The sequence below is a fragment of the Crinia signifera genome, chromosome 4 (assembly GCF_055691185.1).
Source record: "Crinia signifera chromosome 4, ASM5569118v1, whole genome shotgun sequence".
NCBI lineage: Eukaryota > Metazoa > Chordata > Amphibia > Anura > Myobatrachidae > Crinia > Crinia signifera.
The window spans coordinates 102,560,912-102,579,084 of record NC_139220.1 but is presented as its reverse complement, the minus strand read 5'-3'; the positions used below and the strand labels follow the sequence as shown (position 1 = coordinate 102,579,084).

Here is an 18,173-nt window from a genome sequence, read left to right as displayed (position 1 = left end):
AAATATGGAGATGCTAAAAAATTTTGGGAATTTTTGTCTGTCTGTTCATTCTGGCAACACTTTATGATTTAGTGACCGAGAAAGGAACTGCAGTATGTATTATCTGGTTGTGACATCAGGGAAAGGAGCAATAAAAGAAAAAACTGTCTCTCTGCGTATTAGTTCCTCAGATAAGTAACAGCCATCCAAGCAAGCAAATGCTAGTGTATAAATAAATGTAAAAAATGTAGACTCCATAGTGTAGCACACATAAAATTTTAAATATTGATTTTAACAAAGAATTTCAATAAATTTTCTCCTTCTTGCTTTAGGATTGCCATAACCTTGGCTGAATTAATGGAGATCCATGAAATATCTCTGCAAAGAATGACAGCGATCAGAAGTAATTTCACAGTAACTCATAATAGATTTACCACTTGGTGGCTCAATTCAGACAATTGCTAACTGAATCTATGCAGCAGAAAAAAAAGGAAGTGTAAAAATGCTCTCATTTTGCATTGAGATGCTTTGTGAGTAATTACAAGACGTATTTTAAAAGGACTTTTGTCATTGTCCCTCTTCAGTTAGAAAATCACACAGACAAAAAGAAAGACTGGAGCATTTTTTTGTAAGAAAACAAAAATGTATAAAAAAAGAAAAAACAACCAAGTAAAAGTTACAAAAAAAACAAAAACAAGAATCCAGGCATTTTGGTAACATTGCAGCAGTGCAGTAAAGAAGTAATGCGGTGATACAGGTACAAATGCATCCATCCAACTGTCCTTAGAGACCAGGAAAGGATATTAGACCACTGCTACTGTGTTGCGTGCAGTTTCTTCCTCCAGCCTGCTGGAAACGCATGCGCCCATGAAAAATGAGGCACTAGAGAAGCTGTGAGGAGCCATGCAACTCTATATTCTGCAGTAAGTTGGAGGGGGCGACATTTTATTGTTGTGCTTCCTTATGCAAGAAATTGCTACAAATTGTGCATCGTTGGTTTTTTTTTTCTTTCAACAGTGTGTGTCCATTGCCTACATAGAGTAACATTATAAGGATAATACATTGTTGTGATCCTTTATAGAGAAGCCTTATTTTTCTCGAATACAAACTATAAAAGGCATAGTGCATTGGCACCATAGCACCAAGCCCTTCCAATGTTCGGGATTATACCATCGCACAGTGTTTGGCTGAAAGCTACTATTATATTTTCCCCAGTGTAACCATAAACATTAATAAATTATTTGCTTTAAAATGATGCATCTAAATGCTAATAGAGCATATTTCACATATAGGATTACTTACATTTTACACATTAATCTTAACTTTATATCGCATATAAGAATAACAAACATGATGAACACAGGAACAAGGATATGTACTTGGTGCAGGGACCTTCTGTTCAATTCAACCCACTTATTCCTATATATATATATATATTTATATTTATACGTAAAAAAAATACATTTCTTTAAACAAAATAAAAACATCTTTTAGGACACAAAAGATAAAAATAGAGGACAGTTAACATGGCGGTTTTTCTTTCAGCCAATCCTTCCTGAGAGGCCTGTGCAGTCCTTTGGCCTATGGCAGCAAGGGAAGGAGGCCCTAAAGCCAGTGAGGGCAAAATGCTGCATATATACATTCCTATATTTCATTTGTATACATTACAACATATTTAACGCCCTTTCCTTCAGCAGACGATGAGGCGCAAGTCAGATCACTGTATTGTAATGTTTTTCTGTAGAGGAAGTGTGAGGCAATATATGTGCAAAAATAAAATAAGATTGTAAACCAATTCAACTTTGAGCAGTTTTGGGGTCCCACAGGGGCTATAAGCGAGTTGGCTCGTCTTCATCGTCACTGCAATTTCCACAACAGTCCTGAGAAGGAAAGCACAGGAAGATAGAATAGTGATCAGCAGGGAGGTCACAAGGAGGAGTCACCAGAAATATAGGCTTCACTCTTGAGCTGTGCTGGAAAAGTGTGGGTTTACAGCAGTGGAACATACTGTAGCAACAAGATTCTAGCTATTTTTTTCTAGCACCTTCTATATCATAATATTTAAACACTTATTGGTAGATATGGGCTACATCTCCACTTCTACAGACCTGCACTTTAGTAAATACCCCTCTTAGACTGGGAATTCCTCAGAGCTACGCAAAGCCGCTCTTCTGCTGGTGATACCAGCAGATGAGCAGCTTTCCCGACAATGATCAGGGAGCGCATAGCAGCGCCGGGCCATACACACTGGGCGGCTTTGAGCGGACAACCGCTTAAACTTGCTGTTTTGAGCATCTTTCAGCTCAAAGTTGCCCAGTGTGTATGGGCCTTAAGAGACTCGTACCTTACAAAGAAAAAGGTCTGCATGTTAAAAAACCTGTGGCAGTTTTAGTTGGTTAATCCTTTTTTTGAACTTTTAATTCATATAATTCTATGGCTTCTACTCTCTGTGAAATGAAAGGAAGTTTTGCTGGCAAAAGATTACCACTGACTCTCACCACCTGACGTACATAGTCTGTAAAATGTTTCAGTTAGAACTTCAGCTTCTATTTATTACCAGAATGTATTTATTGTCAAACATTATACGGATACCATTGTATTATGTGCCACTCATAGATGTTATTTTAGGATTCCTTTTCAAAACTCAGAATGTAATCTAGCAAAAACAAATTCTTTGTATTCAAAGCTTTATTTATATAGCAACAACATATCATGCTCCACTGTACTGCTTACAGTCTAAATTCTCTATCACCTTCTTCAACACATTTCATAAGTAGACAATTGATCTACCAGTTTGGTTTTTGGGAAGAACAGAGCACCTGGAGGAAAAATACTTAAATACATGCACCACCACCACTACCACACCACACCACACTTCCAGGTATGACATCTTCTATTCACAAAATCTGTAAATATGTAACTATTTATGTACTACACTGGTTGTGTACATCTCCAGGTTTTCTTTCAGTTCCATTATTAAGATTAAATATATATTAATTTTATATAGATTATAACCAAAAAGAAGAAAAACACATTTATAATACAGCATTATTTGACTCCGGCATCTGCATTCTGAAGTCACCTGGTAGGCCTGCTTCGTCTTAGGGCCAGGTTCAAAAGTGATAAAATGGAGAGTGATAAACAACCAGGCAATCAGCTCCTACCTGCCATGTCACAGACTGTTTGAAAAATGTCAGACAGGAGCTGATTGGTTGGTTGTTTATCACTCTCCATTTTATTAGTTTTGAAGCTTAGTGCATCTGGCCCTCATTGCTAAGCACAGAATGTATATTTAAGTCACTTCTAGTGCAAAGCCTTATTTCTTCTGATTCACTAATGTAGCCAAGACCACATTGCCTGATCATGGCATCATAACTGTAGGTCATCTTGATGTGTAAACAACTTTGGAGTAGGTCACTCTGCCATCTGGTTTCCCACCATTCACTAACTCAGACTCTAGCCAAGGACTAATTTTGGTATATTATTTCACCATTCCATTTATGCCCCTGAAATGTCTGTTGCATCCATTTTATATTGTATGCATGTATCCACGTGTGCCAAACAATCCCTCCTGGTACTCCAGGTTGTGGGAGAATCTTCTTTTGCTGAAGTTACATCTTGTTTCAATGCTACTAGGATTCAGAAGGAGACTGCTGATTTATTTGACATGACACTTGCATATCAGTGTGTGCCTACAGTCTTCAATCTGTACACAAAGTGCTACAATGTAGCAGCTGTGGCACTTTTCCAATACAAGTTTTGTTCCCTATTCAGCATCAGTCCCACACAATATACTGTACAATTATAGAGAAGAGTGTGTGGTGCGTATTGCACTCAAAAGGAAATGCAAATACCCATAGAGACTACCTAATGGAATCATTTCAAAATGGAATAAGCGGACTACAAAATACTGCAATTTCTCTAAAATTTTCATTAATAAGAGACTCCCTTCTCCTGAAAATGTTTAACCTAACTTATTTTGGTAGTCTTTATTTAGTTTCCTTATGGTCTAGAACAAATATGGTGAGGCTAGCACAAGACACACAGACATTCCTTGCGTATTGGTGAGGACAGAAGACACAGATATATTGGATAATGTAATAGGTCCTGTGCACATTGCTTTCACGGATGGACAGCTAATTTCCCAGCAGTGGGAAGTCAGAGAAGTTACAGTTCTTCTTTAGCATCACCATTCTGTAACACTTTATGCCCAACGTCCATCCGGGAACCAGACAGAAATGACATGCAAATATTGTGGAGAACAGAGATTATTGCGGATCTCTAGTGCGCACCATTTAAAAAAATATGATTATCGTTGCATCTACTATTACCTGCCTGCTGAAGAATCTTTGCAGCAGCCCCTTTTTCGGTTGCGGGGAAGGAAGACCTCTCCAGTCTAGATCAGGTGGGACCGTTCCATCCACGGGCAGTGTACTGAGGTCCTTGAAGCACTCTGTCTCTATCATCTAAAACAAGAGGTGAAAAGGTCTACCGAATTGCAATAAAGTTTCGCCTTGACCCACTAACTGTACATAACACTAGTCTTCAACTTACTTCATTTTGCCAAGGTATAGACACACAGCCTGTGGCAAACTTGCGATAAAAGTCACTGTCTGTTTGCTCAAGCTCTACGCCTTTAACTGTGGAGAACTGCTCTATGTCCAGAACATCTTTACAGTAGATGGCTTGAGGCTGAAAACATGCAAAAGGATTCAGGTTAGTGGTAACAGTTTCATAATGTGTACAATTACAGCCGAAAACCTTCTCATAGCCAGAGAAGCTGGAAATATCTGATGGAATGTTATTGAAGTCGTGGACTATTAAAAAGGCGTTGATGCTTACATCTGGTTTGAATGGAGGTTCCAGTATCCCTGCTTCAAGTCTCTTGAAATGTATATGCTTGAACAACTCATGTTCTTTCACTTCCTGTGCACCCCCACCACGACACCCCAAGCGCTGCTCGGGGTCCTTACACAGCAACTGTGAAGAACAAAAACAGGCATATACATACTTTACTCAGAGTGTGCACACAAACTGCATGGGAACCAACATTTATGTAGTACTGCTACAAGATCTGGAAATAAAAACCAACATCAAGACAAACCCCAAAACATCAGTTCGAATAAAAAAAAAAACAAAAAACAAAAAAAAAAAACACACACACAGCAGCTCCGTGTCCAGGCAGTGACCCAGTGGCTTCCCCCAGCGTCAGGAGGGCACAAAGCAGCTCTGTCCCCTGGCAGTCACCGGCGGCTTCCCCCAGCGGCAGGAGGGGGTGGGCACACAGCAGTGACCCTGCGGCGCTCTCTTCCAGCACCACGGCCAGCGACAGGCAAGCCGGGAGAGTTATGCTGGGTTCACACCAAAACGATTTGGATTGGATGCAAATCGTATGCAAATTGGATCGTACGATTTGCATACGATCCGATCCCCTCTGTATTCAGATGAATGGATCTTTTACAGATCGTACCTGCAGCAGGTAGGATCGGATTCGGATCCAATTCAGATCCAACCAAACGATTTTGACCAAATCTGCATCCAATCAGTCTGAATTGGATCCAGATTGATGGGATTGTGCCAAAATCGTTTTGGTGTGTACCCAGCATAACTTTCACACTGGCTTGTGTCCCGGGAGCAACCCTGGTAGCTACCAGGGTTGAAATCCTTGTACATCGGCCCTGGGATCCTTTCACACCAGCGCTAGTCCCGGGTCGTATACAGTAAATTTTTAAAATTCAACTTAAATATAAGAGGACATCTTGAAATATTTGTGTAAAAGCGGTTGTAAAAACTATTTAAAATTGAATATAATGCAGACAATACAACAGAAAGTTTTTGCGATATGCTCTCAAAGTTTTAAAACAGAAGAAGATGTAGCCTCTGTGTGACCAGGTTATTAGCACAAATGTCTACATAGGTGGATCAGTTCCATTTCACAACTAAACATTTTGCCAAATTGGTGCTCTTTTAAAACATTATATAACTTTGGGGAGAATTCAATGTTTTTTTGCTCACGTGGAACTGGATGCCTGACAGAGCACTTCAATTGTTTCTGCAGACAAGCATGACTGCATGATTTCGGCTCACAGCCCCCTGATGTCAGCAGCTGGGCACACAAATTGTTTAGTAAGGTTTAGCCACCTTATGCAGCGAAAGTGGTTCATTTTGTAATAAGCAAGACAAGTTATGGCCGTCTATTTGTATAAAAACTCGATAGTACTATTTTGTTGTGAAACTCTTAGCAATGACCTACCAGTAATGAAGTTTCAGGATGACCACAGCACAATTAGTGTGTTTTATAAAACTATTAATAAATGGAGATTCCACAGCAGTCCAAAACCAAAATTCTATAACCGGAAAATTCAGATTGTGGTTTCAGGCATCTGTCTGGTATAATAATTACACATACTGCACTTAAAGAACCAAAAAATGGTGAAATCATTAATGCAAAAAAAAAAAAACCACAACCTGTTAGAAATACCTAAAAACACCCAATGTTGTGTCCGCCTGGGTGAATGTTAAAAAAAAGTAAAATCTGCATGGGCCTTGAAAACGGCCACATTGAATAGATGTGTGCCAATATTCCGACTGTTACTGAAAAGTTTTGGATCAATGTGGTCTTGACAAAATTTCCATAATGGACTGAAATTTTTACATAGAATTATGCTACAATAAAGAAGACACTAATGAATAAAGAAGAGTGCCCCTTCTTTCTACTATATTTCTCGGGACCCCTGAGGGAGATCCAGCTTGGTTGCACCAAGATGGACATCTGAGTATGTGAGTGGGGATTACATCATACATTACATATACACACACACACACACACACACACACAAATATACATGCATACATATTGTAAATATACGCGCTCAAACTGCATACATCAGTGCCATCTACTGGCTAACATCATAACTTACTCTTAATGTATCCTTTTTATTAGGCTTTACTCAATGCTAAAAAGAAAGTTGGAGCTATAATCCATTGGGTAGGGGGCCACAGATATTGGGCATTTTGAAATATTCAACATATATTTTGATCTCCCTTTTCTATTATTTATTTATTTATTTACAGGTTCTTATATAGCGCAGCAGATTCCGTTGCGCTTTACAATAGTAGACAGTGATAAAACAAACTGGGTAACAACATACAGACTTGGAGGTAGGAGGGCCCTGCTGCAAGCTTACAATCTATAGGGATATAGGGGGAAACACAAGGACAGGCACCAGTAATACCATAGCAGTCCCACCAAGTTACAAGTCCAGAAGGGTAGCTATATAATACATAAGTGCCTCAGAGGGTTATGCATGTAGAACTTAAACATTATAGGCTTGCCTGAAGAGGTGAGTTTTCAGGGAACGCTTGAATGTTTGGAGGCTATTGGAGAGTCTTATTGTGCGTGGAAGGGCATTCCATAGGATGGGAGCAGCCCGATGAAAGTCCTGTAATAGTGAATGGGAGCTGGTGATCCGTGCAGAAGAGAGACGCAGATCTTGTGCAGAGCGGAGTGGTCGAGATGGGAGATATTTTGTGATAAGTAGAGAGATATATGCTGGTGCAGTATGGTTAATAGCTTTATAAGTTAGTAGAAGTGTTTTGTATTGAATACGGTAAGATACAGGTAACCAATGGAGGGACTGGCAGAGCAGATCAGCAGATGATGAGCGTCTTGCAAGGAAGATCAGCCTAGCAGCAGCATTTAAAATGGATTGTAGTGGTGAGAGTCTGTTCTTGGGAAGACCAGTCAGTCCACATATTACCAGGGAACTATTTGAAAACCTTTTTTCATTAGCTAACCTTAACATCATACAGAAAAAAATTATTTCACCATTCCATTTATGCCCCTGAAATGTCTGTTGCATCCATTTTATATTGTATGCATGTATCCACGTGTGCCAAACAATCCCTCCTGGTACTCCAGGTTGTGGGAGAATCTTCTTTTGCTGAAGTTACATCTTGTTTCAATGCTACTAGGATTCAGAAGGAGACTGCTGATTTATTTGACATGACACTTGCATATCAGTGTGTGCCTACAGTCTTCAATCTGTACACAAAGTGCTACAATGTAGCAGCTGTGGCACTTTTCCAATACAAGTTTTGTTCCCTATTCAGCATCAGTCCCACACAATATACTGTACAATTATAGAGAAGAGTGTGTGGTGCGTATTGCACTCAAAAGGAAATGCAAATACCCATAGAGACTACCTAATGGAATCATTTCAAAATGGAATAAGCGGACTACAAAATACTGCAATTTCTCTAAAATTTTCATTAATAAGCGACTCCCTTCTCCTGAAAATGTTTAACCTAACTTATTTTGGTAGTCTTTATTTAGTTTCCTTATGGTCTAGAACAAATATGGTGAGGCTAGCACAAGACACACAGACATTCCTTGCGTATTGGTGAGGACAGAAGACACAGATATATTGGATAATGTAATAGGTCCTGTGCACATTGCTTTCACGGATGGACAGCTAATTTCCCAGCAGTGGGAAGTCAGAGAAGTTACAGTTCTTCTTTAGCATCACCATTCTGTAACACTTTATGCCCAACGTCCATCCGGGAACCAGACAGAAATGACATGCAAATATTGTGGAGAATACCAAACGATTTTGACCAAATCTGCATCCAATCAGTCTGAATTGGATCCAGATTGATGGGATTGTGCCAAAATCGTTTTGGTGTGTACACAGCATAACTTTCACACTGGCTTGTGTCCCGGGAGCAACCCTGGTAGCTACCAGGGTTGAAATCCTTGTACATCGGCCCTGGGATCCTTTCACACCAGCGCTAGTCCCGGGTCGTATACAGTAAATTTTTAAAATTCAACTTAAATATAAGAGGACATCTTGAAATATTTGTGTAAAAGCGGTTGTAAAAACTATTTAAAATTGAATATAATGCAGACAATACAACAGAAAGTTTTTGCGATATGCTCTCAAAGTTTTAAAACAGAAGAAGATGTAGCCTCTGTGTGACCAGGTTATTAGCACAAATGTCTACATAGGTGGATCAGTTCCATTTCACAACTAAACATTTTGCCAAATTGGTGCTCTTTTAAAACATTATATAACTTTGGGGAGAATTCAATGTTTTTTTGCTCACGTGGAACTGGATGCCTGACAGACCACTTCAATTGTTTCTGCAGACAAGCATGACTGCATGATTTCGGCTCACAGCCCCCTGATGTCAGCAGCTGGGCACACAAATTGTTTAGTAAGGTTTAGCCACCTTATGCAGCGAAAGTGGTTCATTTTGTAATAAGCAAGACAAGTTATGGCCGTCTATTTGTATAAAAACTCGATAGTACTATTTTGTTGTGAAACTCTTAGCAATGACCTACCAGTAATGAAGTTTCAGGATGACCACAGCACAATTAGTGTGTTTTATAAAACTATTAATAAATGGAGATTCCACAGCAGTCCAAAACCAAAATTCTATAACCGGAAAATTCAGATTGTGGTTTCAGGCATCTGTCTGGTATAATAATTACACATACTGCACTTAAAGAACCAAAAAATGGTGAAATCATTAATGCAAAAAAAAAAAAACCACAACCTGTTAGAAATACCTAAAAACACCCAATGTTGTGTCCGCCTGGGTGAATGTTAAAAAAAAGTAAAATCTGCATGGGCCTTGAAAACGGCCACATTGAATAGATGTGTGCCAATATTCCGACTGTTACTGAAAAGTTTTGGATCAATGTGGTCTTGACAAAATTTCCATAATGGACTGAAATTTTTACATAGAATTATGCTACAATAAAGAAGACACTAATGAATAAAGAAGAGTGCCCCTTCTTTCTACTATATTTCTCGGGACCCCTGAGGGAGATCCAGCTTGGTTGCACCAAGATGGACATCTGAGTATGTGAGTGGGGATTACATCATACATTACATATACACACACACACACACACACACACACACACACACACACACACACACACAAATATACATGCATACATATTGTAAATATACGCGCTCAAACTGCATACATCAGTGCCATCTACTGGCTAACATCATAACTTACTCTTAATGTATCCTTTTTATTAGGCTTTACTCAATGCTAAAAAGAAAGTTGGAGCTATAATCCATTGGGTAGGGGGCCACAGATATTGGGCATTTTGAAATATTCAACATATATTTTGATCTCCCTTTTCTATGTCCACATATTACCAGGGAACTATTTGAAAACCTTTTTTCATTAGCTAACCTTAACATCATACAGAAAAAAAAAAGGAAAAAAAACCTTTAAAGTGGATGGAGGCTTGGTTTTCGGAGAGGAGGATACAACGCAAGACTAAAAATCCTGTTTTCTCTTGGATCTACTTTAGGGACACTAAACCACGAGGATGTTGCAAAGAAGTGTTCAGTCGGTTTAATGGTTCAACCGAAGCTCAGCGCTTTAATGCCAATTCTCATTTGGTAGACTGTGCTTCCACATGACAAGAAATAGCACCACATCAAGTTAGTGATCCATCAAGCTATTACATGCTTTGACATAGGCCAATCTCTTCTTTTGTCATCAAACAGGACCGAAAGATCATACATCTTCCTGATATCTAGTGACCATGGTACATACACTTTCAATGCCCTAAGGCAGTGGTTCCAAATCTCAGTCCTCAAATCACCCTAACAGTCCAGGATAAAGTATATCCATGGCTGAGTGCAGATGGTTAAGTCAAATTGCAGTCTTCCACGACAGCATTGAACAGGGAGCTCGGCAGAACGTGGCCGAATATACAAGCAATCGGGCACGTTCTGCCGAGAATGGCTGGCACTCGTCAGGCGGGACATAGTATCCCGCCTGCCGAGCTGACGTAGATCCGGCCGAGAACGGGACCGGGTTACATCTGTCGGACAAGCCCAACAGTCGTGACACCAGATTGAATACCCCCCCTTAAAGACAGAGTTTGGGCACTTCTGCCCTTAGGATACCCCAGTGTCCTACTTGAAGAAAAACTTAGGAACTCCCCAATTCTGAAATGACTTTCACCAGAAAGTGGCACCAACTCAGACAGATAATCTCCTTATCATGGAAATATCTGGGAAAAAAAAAAATGTATTCCCGTATGAGACACTTCACCTCCTCTGTATGAAAAAGATAAAATTCAAAAAGGAACTCGAGGGAGGACTGAATTGCGATTGTCACCCTGACAGGACATGTGATCCGTCACCCTCTTCTGCAAAAGGACAGAGCAGAAAGCAGAGCACTTTAAGCGGCACTGTTTTATGGTGCATACTCATTAGACGACATGCAAATGACACAGACAAAGTAAGTGAAAATCCCATGGGCCAGTCATGGTATTGCAAGGAACTCCTGACAATTTTGTTTTCCTAGAACACTATTGCTCCACTTTGTGGTTTAACTATGTTGACATCATGCCTATATCTGGCTGATTAGATCTCTTTGCAATCAATCCCTGTACTGGATGCAAAATGTGCCTTCTGATATATTAGCCTCCAGCTTTCTGACTGTGCTGCTAAACATGCTGTTCTGCCTAATGCAGGATCCTTCTACTTTCCTTCACTCAAAGAGCCCGTTGTGCCAGGACACTGTCTGGCTGGTTTCCCTTGCAATAGAAAATGTCCATGAGCTTGAGCTTATACCAACACTCTTAATTCTTGGGCATTGATTGTAAGCTTGGCTGCCACTGGGAACAACAGACCTGAAACCAACAAAGGGCGACTTTCGACACACCCCTGGGAGGTTGCAATTGGTCACCAATAATACCCCATGGTATGGGGTATTAATGCGGATACACTCAGGCAACTTCTTGGAGGGAGAGGTCAAATAAGATTTCCCTACTGACATTTTCCTGAGTGTCAGAATTGCCTATGATACATCACACGTGGTCCTTTTGCATATAATATACTGCATGCAATCCCAGCAAGAGCTGCGGATCCGTTAAATCGTAAGTGCAGCCCTTACAATCTCCCAGCCTCGATTCAATGCACACGGAACCATGCATTGGATTGGAATGAGAGCTGAAAAACACGCAACTTGGGACGTTTCATCTGAATTATTGAATCAATTCATCAGAATCGGATGAAAAGTGCACAAATTGCAGTAGTGCGTGGGAATCTTTAGGATGCCAGGTCTTCAAACATTTAAAGTAGATGGGGCGGATATAATTGACAGATTGATCAATATGGGTGGAGCAGTAGTACTGGGCAACAGCAAAAGTAGAGAAGTTACAGTAGTTAACTGGAGTACTACTGAAAAGCACAAGTATGTCCTGGACTGGTAGTTGCAAGGACCTCACAGTAAGGAAATATGCAGATAATGGACATTTATAATAAAAGAGTAATATAAATCAAGACATGCAACACAATACTTGACCACTGTCGGAATGTAAATGGGAAATGAACACACAGTTGTACACCAGAGATTAAAATGCAGTACAATGGTATCCCACAATGGTTAATGCGGTTCTTAATAAATATCCACAGCAATGGAGATATACAGTACTCCGCACTTCTTACTACAGCAGCAGTGTAATTAAGTATGGTAAAATAGGTCACAGTTGTAGTCCAGAGCCTCTGAGATGTTGAGTTTGCAGAGAAATCTAAAGTGAAATAGCATTGGTAATTAGCCAGGGATTCCAGCTCAACACAGGTTAAATTCACAGCAGCAATAACAGCACAGAACTCACAGAATAGTGAGAACTGACTAAACGAAGATTTAGTAATTCAGGCTCTTAGCTGAGAGGATAACTTCAGGAATACAGATTAGAAATCAGTAACAGGGACCGAATGACCAGGCTTTGACAAGAAACTATCACCAGCAGGGAAGTGCAGGACTGACTGCTTGAGAACACAAACAGCAACCAATGACAAAAAAGATTGCAGCTATAAGGTGTACCAATTGCTAGGCAGAAGTGGGGACGGTACTTGTTTCCTAGCACGGCCACAATCGTGAGTAATCGTGTCCCTTACTTAAGGGACACGATTACCCACGATGGACCCGATTTCTTTTGAAATCAGGTCCATTTTGCCGGCTAGTATAAAATATCGGGGGCATCGCGTCGGTCGGGACCATTAACATTGGTCCCGACGCGATGCCCCCGATATTTCCATAGACTTCAATGTTAAAAAATATTTTAACATTGAAATCTTGTCGGGAAAGGTAAAATATCGGGGGCATCGCGTCGGTCGGGACCATTAACATTGGTCCCGACGCGATGCCCCCGATTTTTGCATAGGATTCAATGTTAAAAAAATTTTTAACATTGAAATGGTGTAAAAATGTCAAAAAATGTGAAATGGGTCCATATGACCCATTTCACATTATAGATGTCCCCGTCGTCGCCCCACGATAGACGCCAACCCGAAGCGTGGCGAGCGCAGCGAGCCCGCGAGGGGCGGCGGTACGCGTCCTCCGACCTTTTCATGCCCTACTATCCACTAGGGCGTGGAGTGAGAATAGAATAGTGTGGCGAGCGCAGCGAGCCACCGAGCCCGAAGCGTGGCGAGCGCAGCGAGCCCCGCGAGGGGACGCGGATACCTTCACAGTTATACGCGTCCCCTTGCGGGCTTCACAGGTGTCCGTGGCGACGCGGACACCTGTGAAGCCCGCGAAGGGACGCGTTTACCTGTGAAGGTATCCGCTGCGCTCGCCACGCTTCGGGCTCGGTGGCTCGCTGCGCTCGCCACACTATTCTATTCTCACTCCACGCCCTAGTGGATAGTAGGGCATGAAAAGGTCGGAGGACGCGTACCGCTGCGCTCGCCACGCTTCGGGTATGCGTCTATCGTGGGCTGCTGTTTACGCGCTTCAATTTGGGGGGGTTGGGAATTTTTTTCATTGAATACAATGTAAAATTGGGTCCCAGGGACCCAATTTACATTGGATTCAATGAAAAAAATCGGGTCAAAAATCGGTCGGTCGCATCGCATGCGACCAAATCGCATGCGATGCGATCGACCCGATTTTTTTCAGCACGACCACCCCGATCTTAATCGGTGTGGCCGTGCTAGGAAACAAGTACCGTGGGGACCAAGATCCTCCCCAGCCTAGCAAAAATCCTCACAAGCCTAGCATGGAGCATAAATCAAGTCAAAGAGGGGAGCGCAAAACAAGAAATTATGGTACCAAATCACAAGTCTGAGAATGATGGCTTAGGGGGACTTCCGCATTTCAGACCATGCAAATAATGCATCCTTGACATTCATGGAAACCACGCACTCAACCCATTCCATGTCACAGACAACTAATAACAATTTAATTGAAACCCAGCTAAAATAATCCATTTGCTTTTGGAACAAAAACAGTTTGAAGAGAAGTCCATGATCTTCTGTTCTAAAAGTCACTGATACCATCACTCTCATGGGTAGGAATGTGTGTAAGGCTTCTAGCATGCCTAGCATTCCAAAGGAGGAGTAGGAAGGCCTGTAGGTTCAAAAAATAGTGGTGGTTTTATGAATAGATAAAGGTTATATTCCCAAGCCATTACATCCTTCACACAGAAATGGAGCCCAACCACAAATCTCATTAGAGCAGTAGACAAACCACAAGGATTCCTCAATATAAATGGCTCTTTCCTTAGGTTCAGTGATGTTTAGTTTTAAGTTATTTTTTTTATTTATAAGACAACGTAGACTCTACCCAGGACAGGACGGAGGGCTTGATTCAAAGTCAGTTGCACAACGCTAAAGTGCAAGTGCTTTGCTCCACAGCAAAGTGCTGGCACATGACCGGCAGCCACCTTGTTACAAAACCTAGCGGTGAAGCCATGCGTATGCCAGCCATGTATAGGGTCGCACATGACCTGCCACCTCTCTCCCCTGGAGCTGACTGGAAGGACCTGTGTTTTGCCTGCAACTCCCGGAAAATGATTGCCCGCGCACCTGTTGTATTGTCGCTGCTTCCTTGTCGGGAGTTAAACCGCAAGCGCGATCTGTGATTTTTGGAGATCTGTATCTGAATTAGCCGTAAGACAAGAAGCATGAATATTCCAGCACCAGGAAAGCGAGCTGGAAGCAAGAGTGGCACTTACTCTCCAGTTATCAGACAGCCAAGCAATGCAAACTTATTCAACACAACTGCAGCTGTATAATTAAAGAAAGGAGTCCAGGTTGAGTATACCTTATCCAGATATCCTTTATCCAAATGACTCAGAAAACCAGTTTCCTGAATGTATATATTTATTTTTGCTAAAAGCACTACTGGGGAGTTCTGTTACTAGCACTACTGAGGGCATGATATGTCACTGGCCCTAAACGTGCAATAAAATGATTGCTTGGCTTTCAAATTCAGGGGTAGATTTATTAAGCTCGGGGAAGTGATAAAGTGTCTGGTTTATATCACCGGCCAATCAGCAACTACCTGTAATTTTCAAACCAAGCCTGTAACTTCACAGTTAGGAGCTGATAAAAACCAGACACTTCACCGAGCTTAATAAATCTGCCCCATAGTACGTTAGATAGTACACAAACTTTATTTTATGTTCAACTAAAATATATTTGTGTATTGCATGTGTTTAATGAATTACAACAACATGCATGCAATATACCTCATTGAAAGGTCTATGCACCACAAACAGAAATAATAAGGTGGCTTGCACGGTGAGGATATAGTATAAAGGAGCAAAACACACAGATGGAGCGCCTCTCATTCTTGCCGCCAGTGCGCCATCGCAGAGGTTTTGGCGATCCTCTCTTCTTCTTGCACTCCCATCCACCAATGGGCGTGGATGCCCACCATGCAATACAAGTCGCCACCTCTGGGTGGCTTATGCTCCACCAATCTAGCAGCGGATTGATATACTGTACCAATGGAACGGTATCGACATTCGCAGAGGGGAACGAGCTTACACAGTATACTACAGTATGAGACGCTCGTGTGTCTCATCCCCGTGAACATCGCTGTGGCTCCAACTGTACTTCTGCTGTGTGCTAGTATAATTGTTGTATGTGTACTCTGATAATTCATTTTGTCAATGAATACTATCTAACCATGTAAGTGTCCCAGCGCTAACCTTATGTGCTGAGTCGGCAATAAGAAGTAGAGCCTTTCATGAAATCAGCCCTCTCCTAACACATTGACCGCGTATTCAGAGCACAGTGCATTAAAGCTACATTGCACTTAATGTATTTGGCATACAGATAAGGGAACCGGACTATATATTAGTGCTATATGGATAAATTAAAATGTATTTATTTATTAATAGTTTCTTGTATAGCGCTCACATATTCCACAGCGCTTTACAGAGAATATTTGTATTAACGGGTCAATTGGGAAAAATGTGTCTACTTTGCACCCTGATATCTCCGGTTCTATGTGTCCTAGAGACTTGAGACTGGTACCATATGAAAGAGGACCAGTAGTTTATATGACATCAGTAAGGGAAGCGGCAAGCATCCGTAATTAGTGTCCCCTCCAATTGTCCACCTACTGTAGCTCATTTACTACTGAGTACCGCAAATAGGAAATACTGTATAGAGAGGCTAAAGACAGTGTTTTTGCATCCAAGTACTTAGGGAGGAGCTTTTATCTATCCCCATTAAACTTATATTGCTATCACTTGTAACTAATACAGCAGAGTACAAAAAAAAAGCTGTTTGTGCTATTGAGTACACAAAGTGCTATTGAGACGCAAGTGCTACTTATTACCCAAATAGGAAAAACTCTATGGAGGTGCTAGGAACAATGTTTTTTATTGTTATTATTATTATTATTATTTTTTTAATTGAAACATTTACAAACCTTATATTTAATAAAACTAGACAAACATAAAGCACAAGAACCATAGAGCATGCAGTGTAATACACAGTGTTTGTATAGTGCCTTCCCCCAGCAAGATTGACTGAATCGGCCTCTTTCATTGCATTCTATGTGAAAAGTTCTTTGAGGAAGGGGGAAGGTATGTGGGGGTGGGGTGGGCTGAATACAATACCTTAAACACTAAACCAAAATGGGAGTGTCTAAGACGCTGTAGCGAATTATGTTTGACGGAGTGTCTGAATTAACGGGTCAATTGGGAAAAATGTGTCTACCTTGCACCCTGATATCTCTGGTTCTATGTGTCCTAGAGACTTGAGACTGTAGTAGTAGTAGTTTCATCAGTAATACCGCTTTCAGACCGCACTCCGAACACGGCTTATTGCCGTGTTCGCGGGGCCTAAACACGGGTCACGGTGCGGTCTGAAAAGGCCACCACGGGTCGAGCAACACGGGTGTTCAACCCTGGTAATGACCAGGTTTGAACACGGCTATGAACCGTGTCAAGTGCAGTGTGAACGGGTCCCTGGGTCGAGCGACCCGTGTCCCGTTCACAGTATGGAGGAGGCAGCATTGTCAGCTCCAAGTACTGCCTCCTCCCGAGCCCCCGATGACGTGCCGCCGCCCAGCACCGCCCCATGTGACGTCACCGACTCGGCAATATGCCGTGTCGGAACTTTCAGACCGCATTGCCGTGTTGCTCTGGGGATGGGACCCGTGTCCTAATCCCGTGTGCGACACGGCATTTGCGGTCTGAAAGTAGTATAAGGGAAGCGGCAAGCAACCGTAGTTAGGGTCCCCTCCAATTGTCCACCTACTGTAGCTCATTACTACTGAGTACCGCAAATAGGAAATACTGTATAGAGAGGCTAAAGACAGTGTTTTTGCATCCAAGAACTCAGGGAGGAGCTTTTATCCATCTCCATTATACTTATAGAGATATCACTTATAGCTGTAACTGTTACAGTACAATGCAATAAAAGCTGTTCCTGCCTCTGCAGACGCACGGAAATCTTTATAGGGAGACAAGATTTTTTTTTTTCGTGACCTACTGTACTATAGCTGTGTTTTTAAAAAAAAAAGATCCCTTTATGAATCAAACTCAGGCATACTGTAAAACTTGCAGAGTGGCACGCTTATCCACTACTTTACAACACTTGACAAGAGCGGCCAGACTTTCCACTCAGATGCATCCTAGCGCCTTTTGACCAAAACAATGAGACACATTAGTGACCGTGCCCATGCAGACGCACGGAGAGGTTAATAGGGAGGCAGGAGTTTTGTGTGTTGGAAAAAATAAGTTCCCTTTAATAATCAAACTCAGGCATACTGTACTTTAATGTACAACATGCAGAGCGGTATGATTATCCACTAGCCTACACACCTGATAAGAGCTGTCTATCTACAGTACTGTAGCTTACTGGACAGTACAGTAGTAGCAAAGTAGTTCCTGCGTTACAGAGCTTTTT

General features: G+C 41.5%; 1 protein-coding gene across 1 annotated transcript in view; it reads right to left on the bottom strand.

The window, feature by feature from the left end:
• Positions 1-296: 296 nt before the first annotated feature.
• Positions 297-18,173, bottom strand: part of GRK6 (G protein-coupled receptor kinase 6) — a 43,401-nt gene continuing 25,524 nt past the window's right edge. The window contains exons 13-16 of the mRNA XM_083182076.1: positions 4,822-4,959; positions 4,534-4,671; positions 4,311-4,445; positions 297-1,859 (exon numbers count right to left, since the gene is read on the bottom strand). Coding sequence (XP_083038202.1) covers positions 1,809-1,859; positions 4,311-4,445; positions 4,534-4,671; positions 4,822-4,959 — 462 coding nt within the window. The 3' untranslated portion in view covers positions 297-1,808. The remainder of the gene's footprint in view (positions 1,860-4,310; positions 4,446-4,533; positions 4,672-4,821; positions 4,960-18,173) is intronic.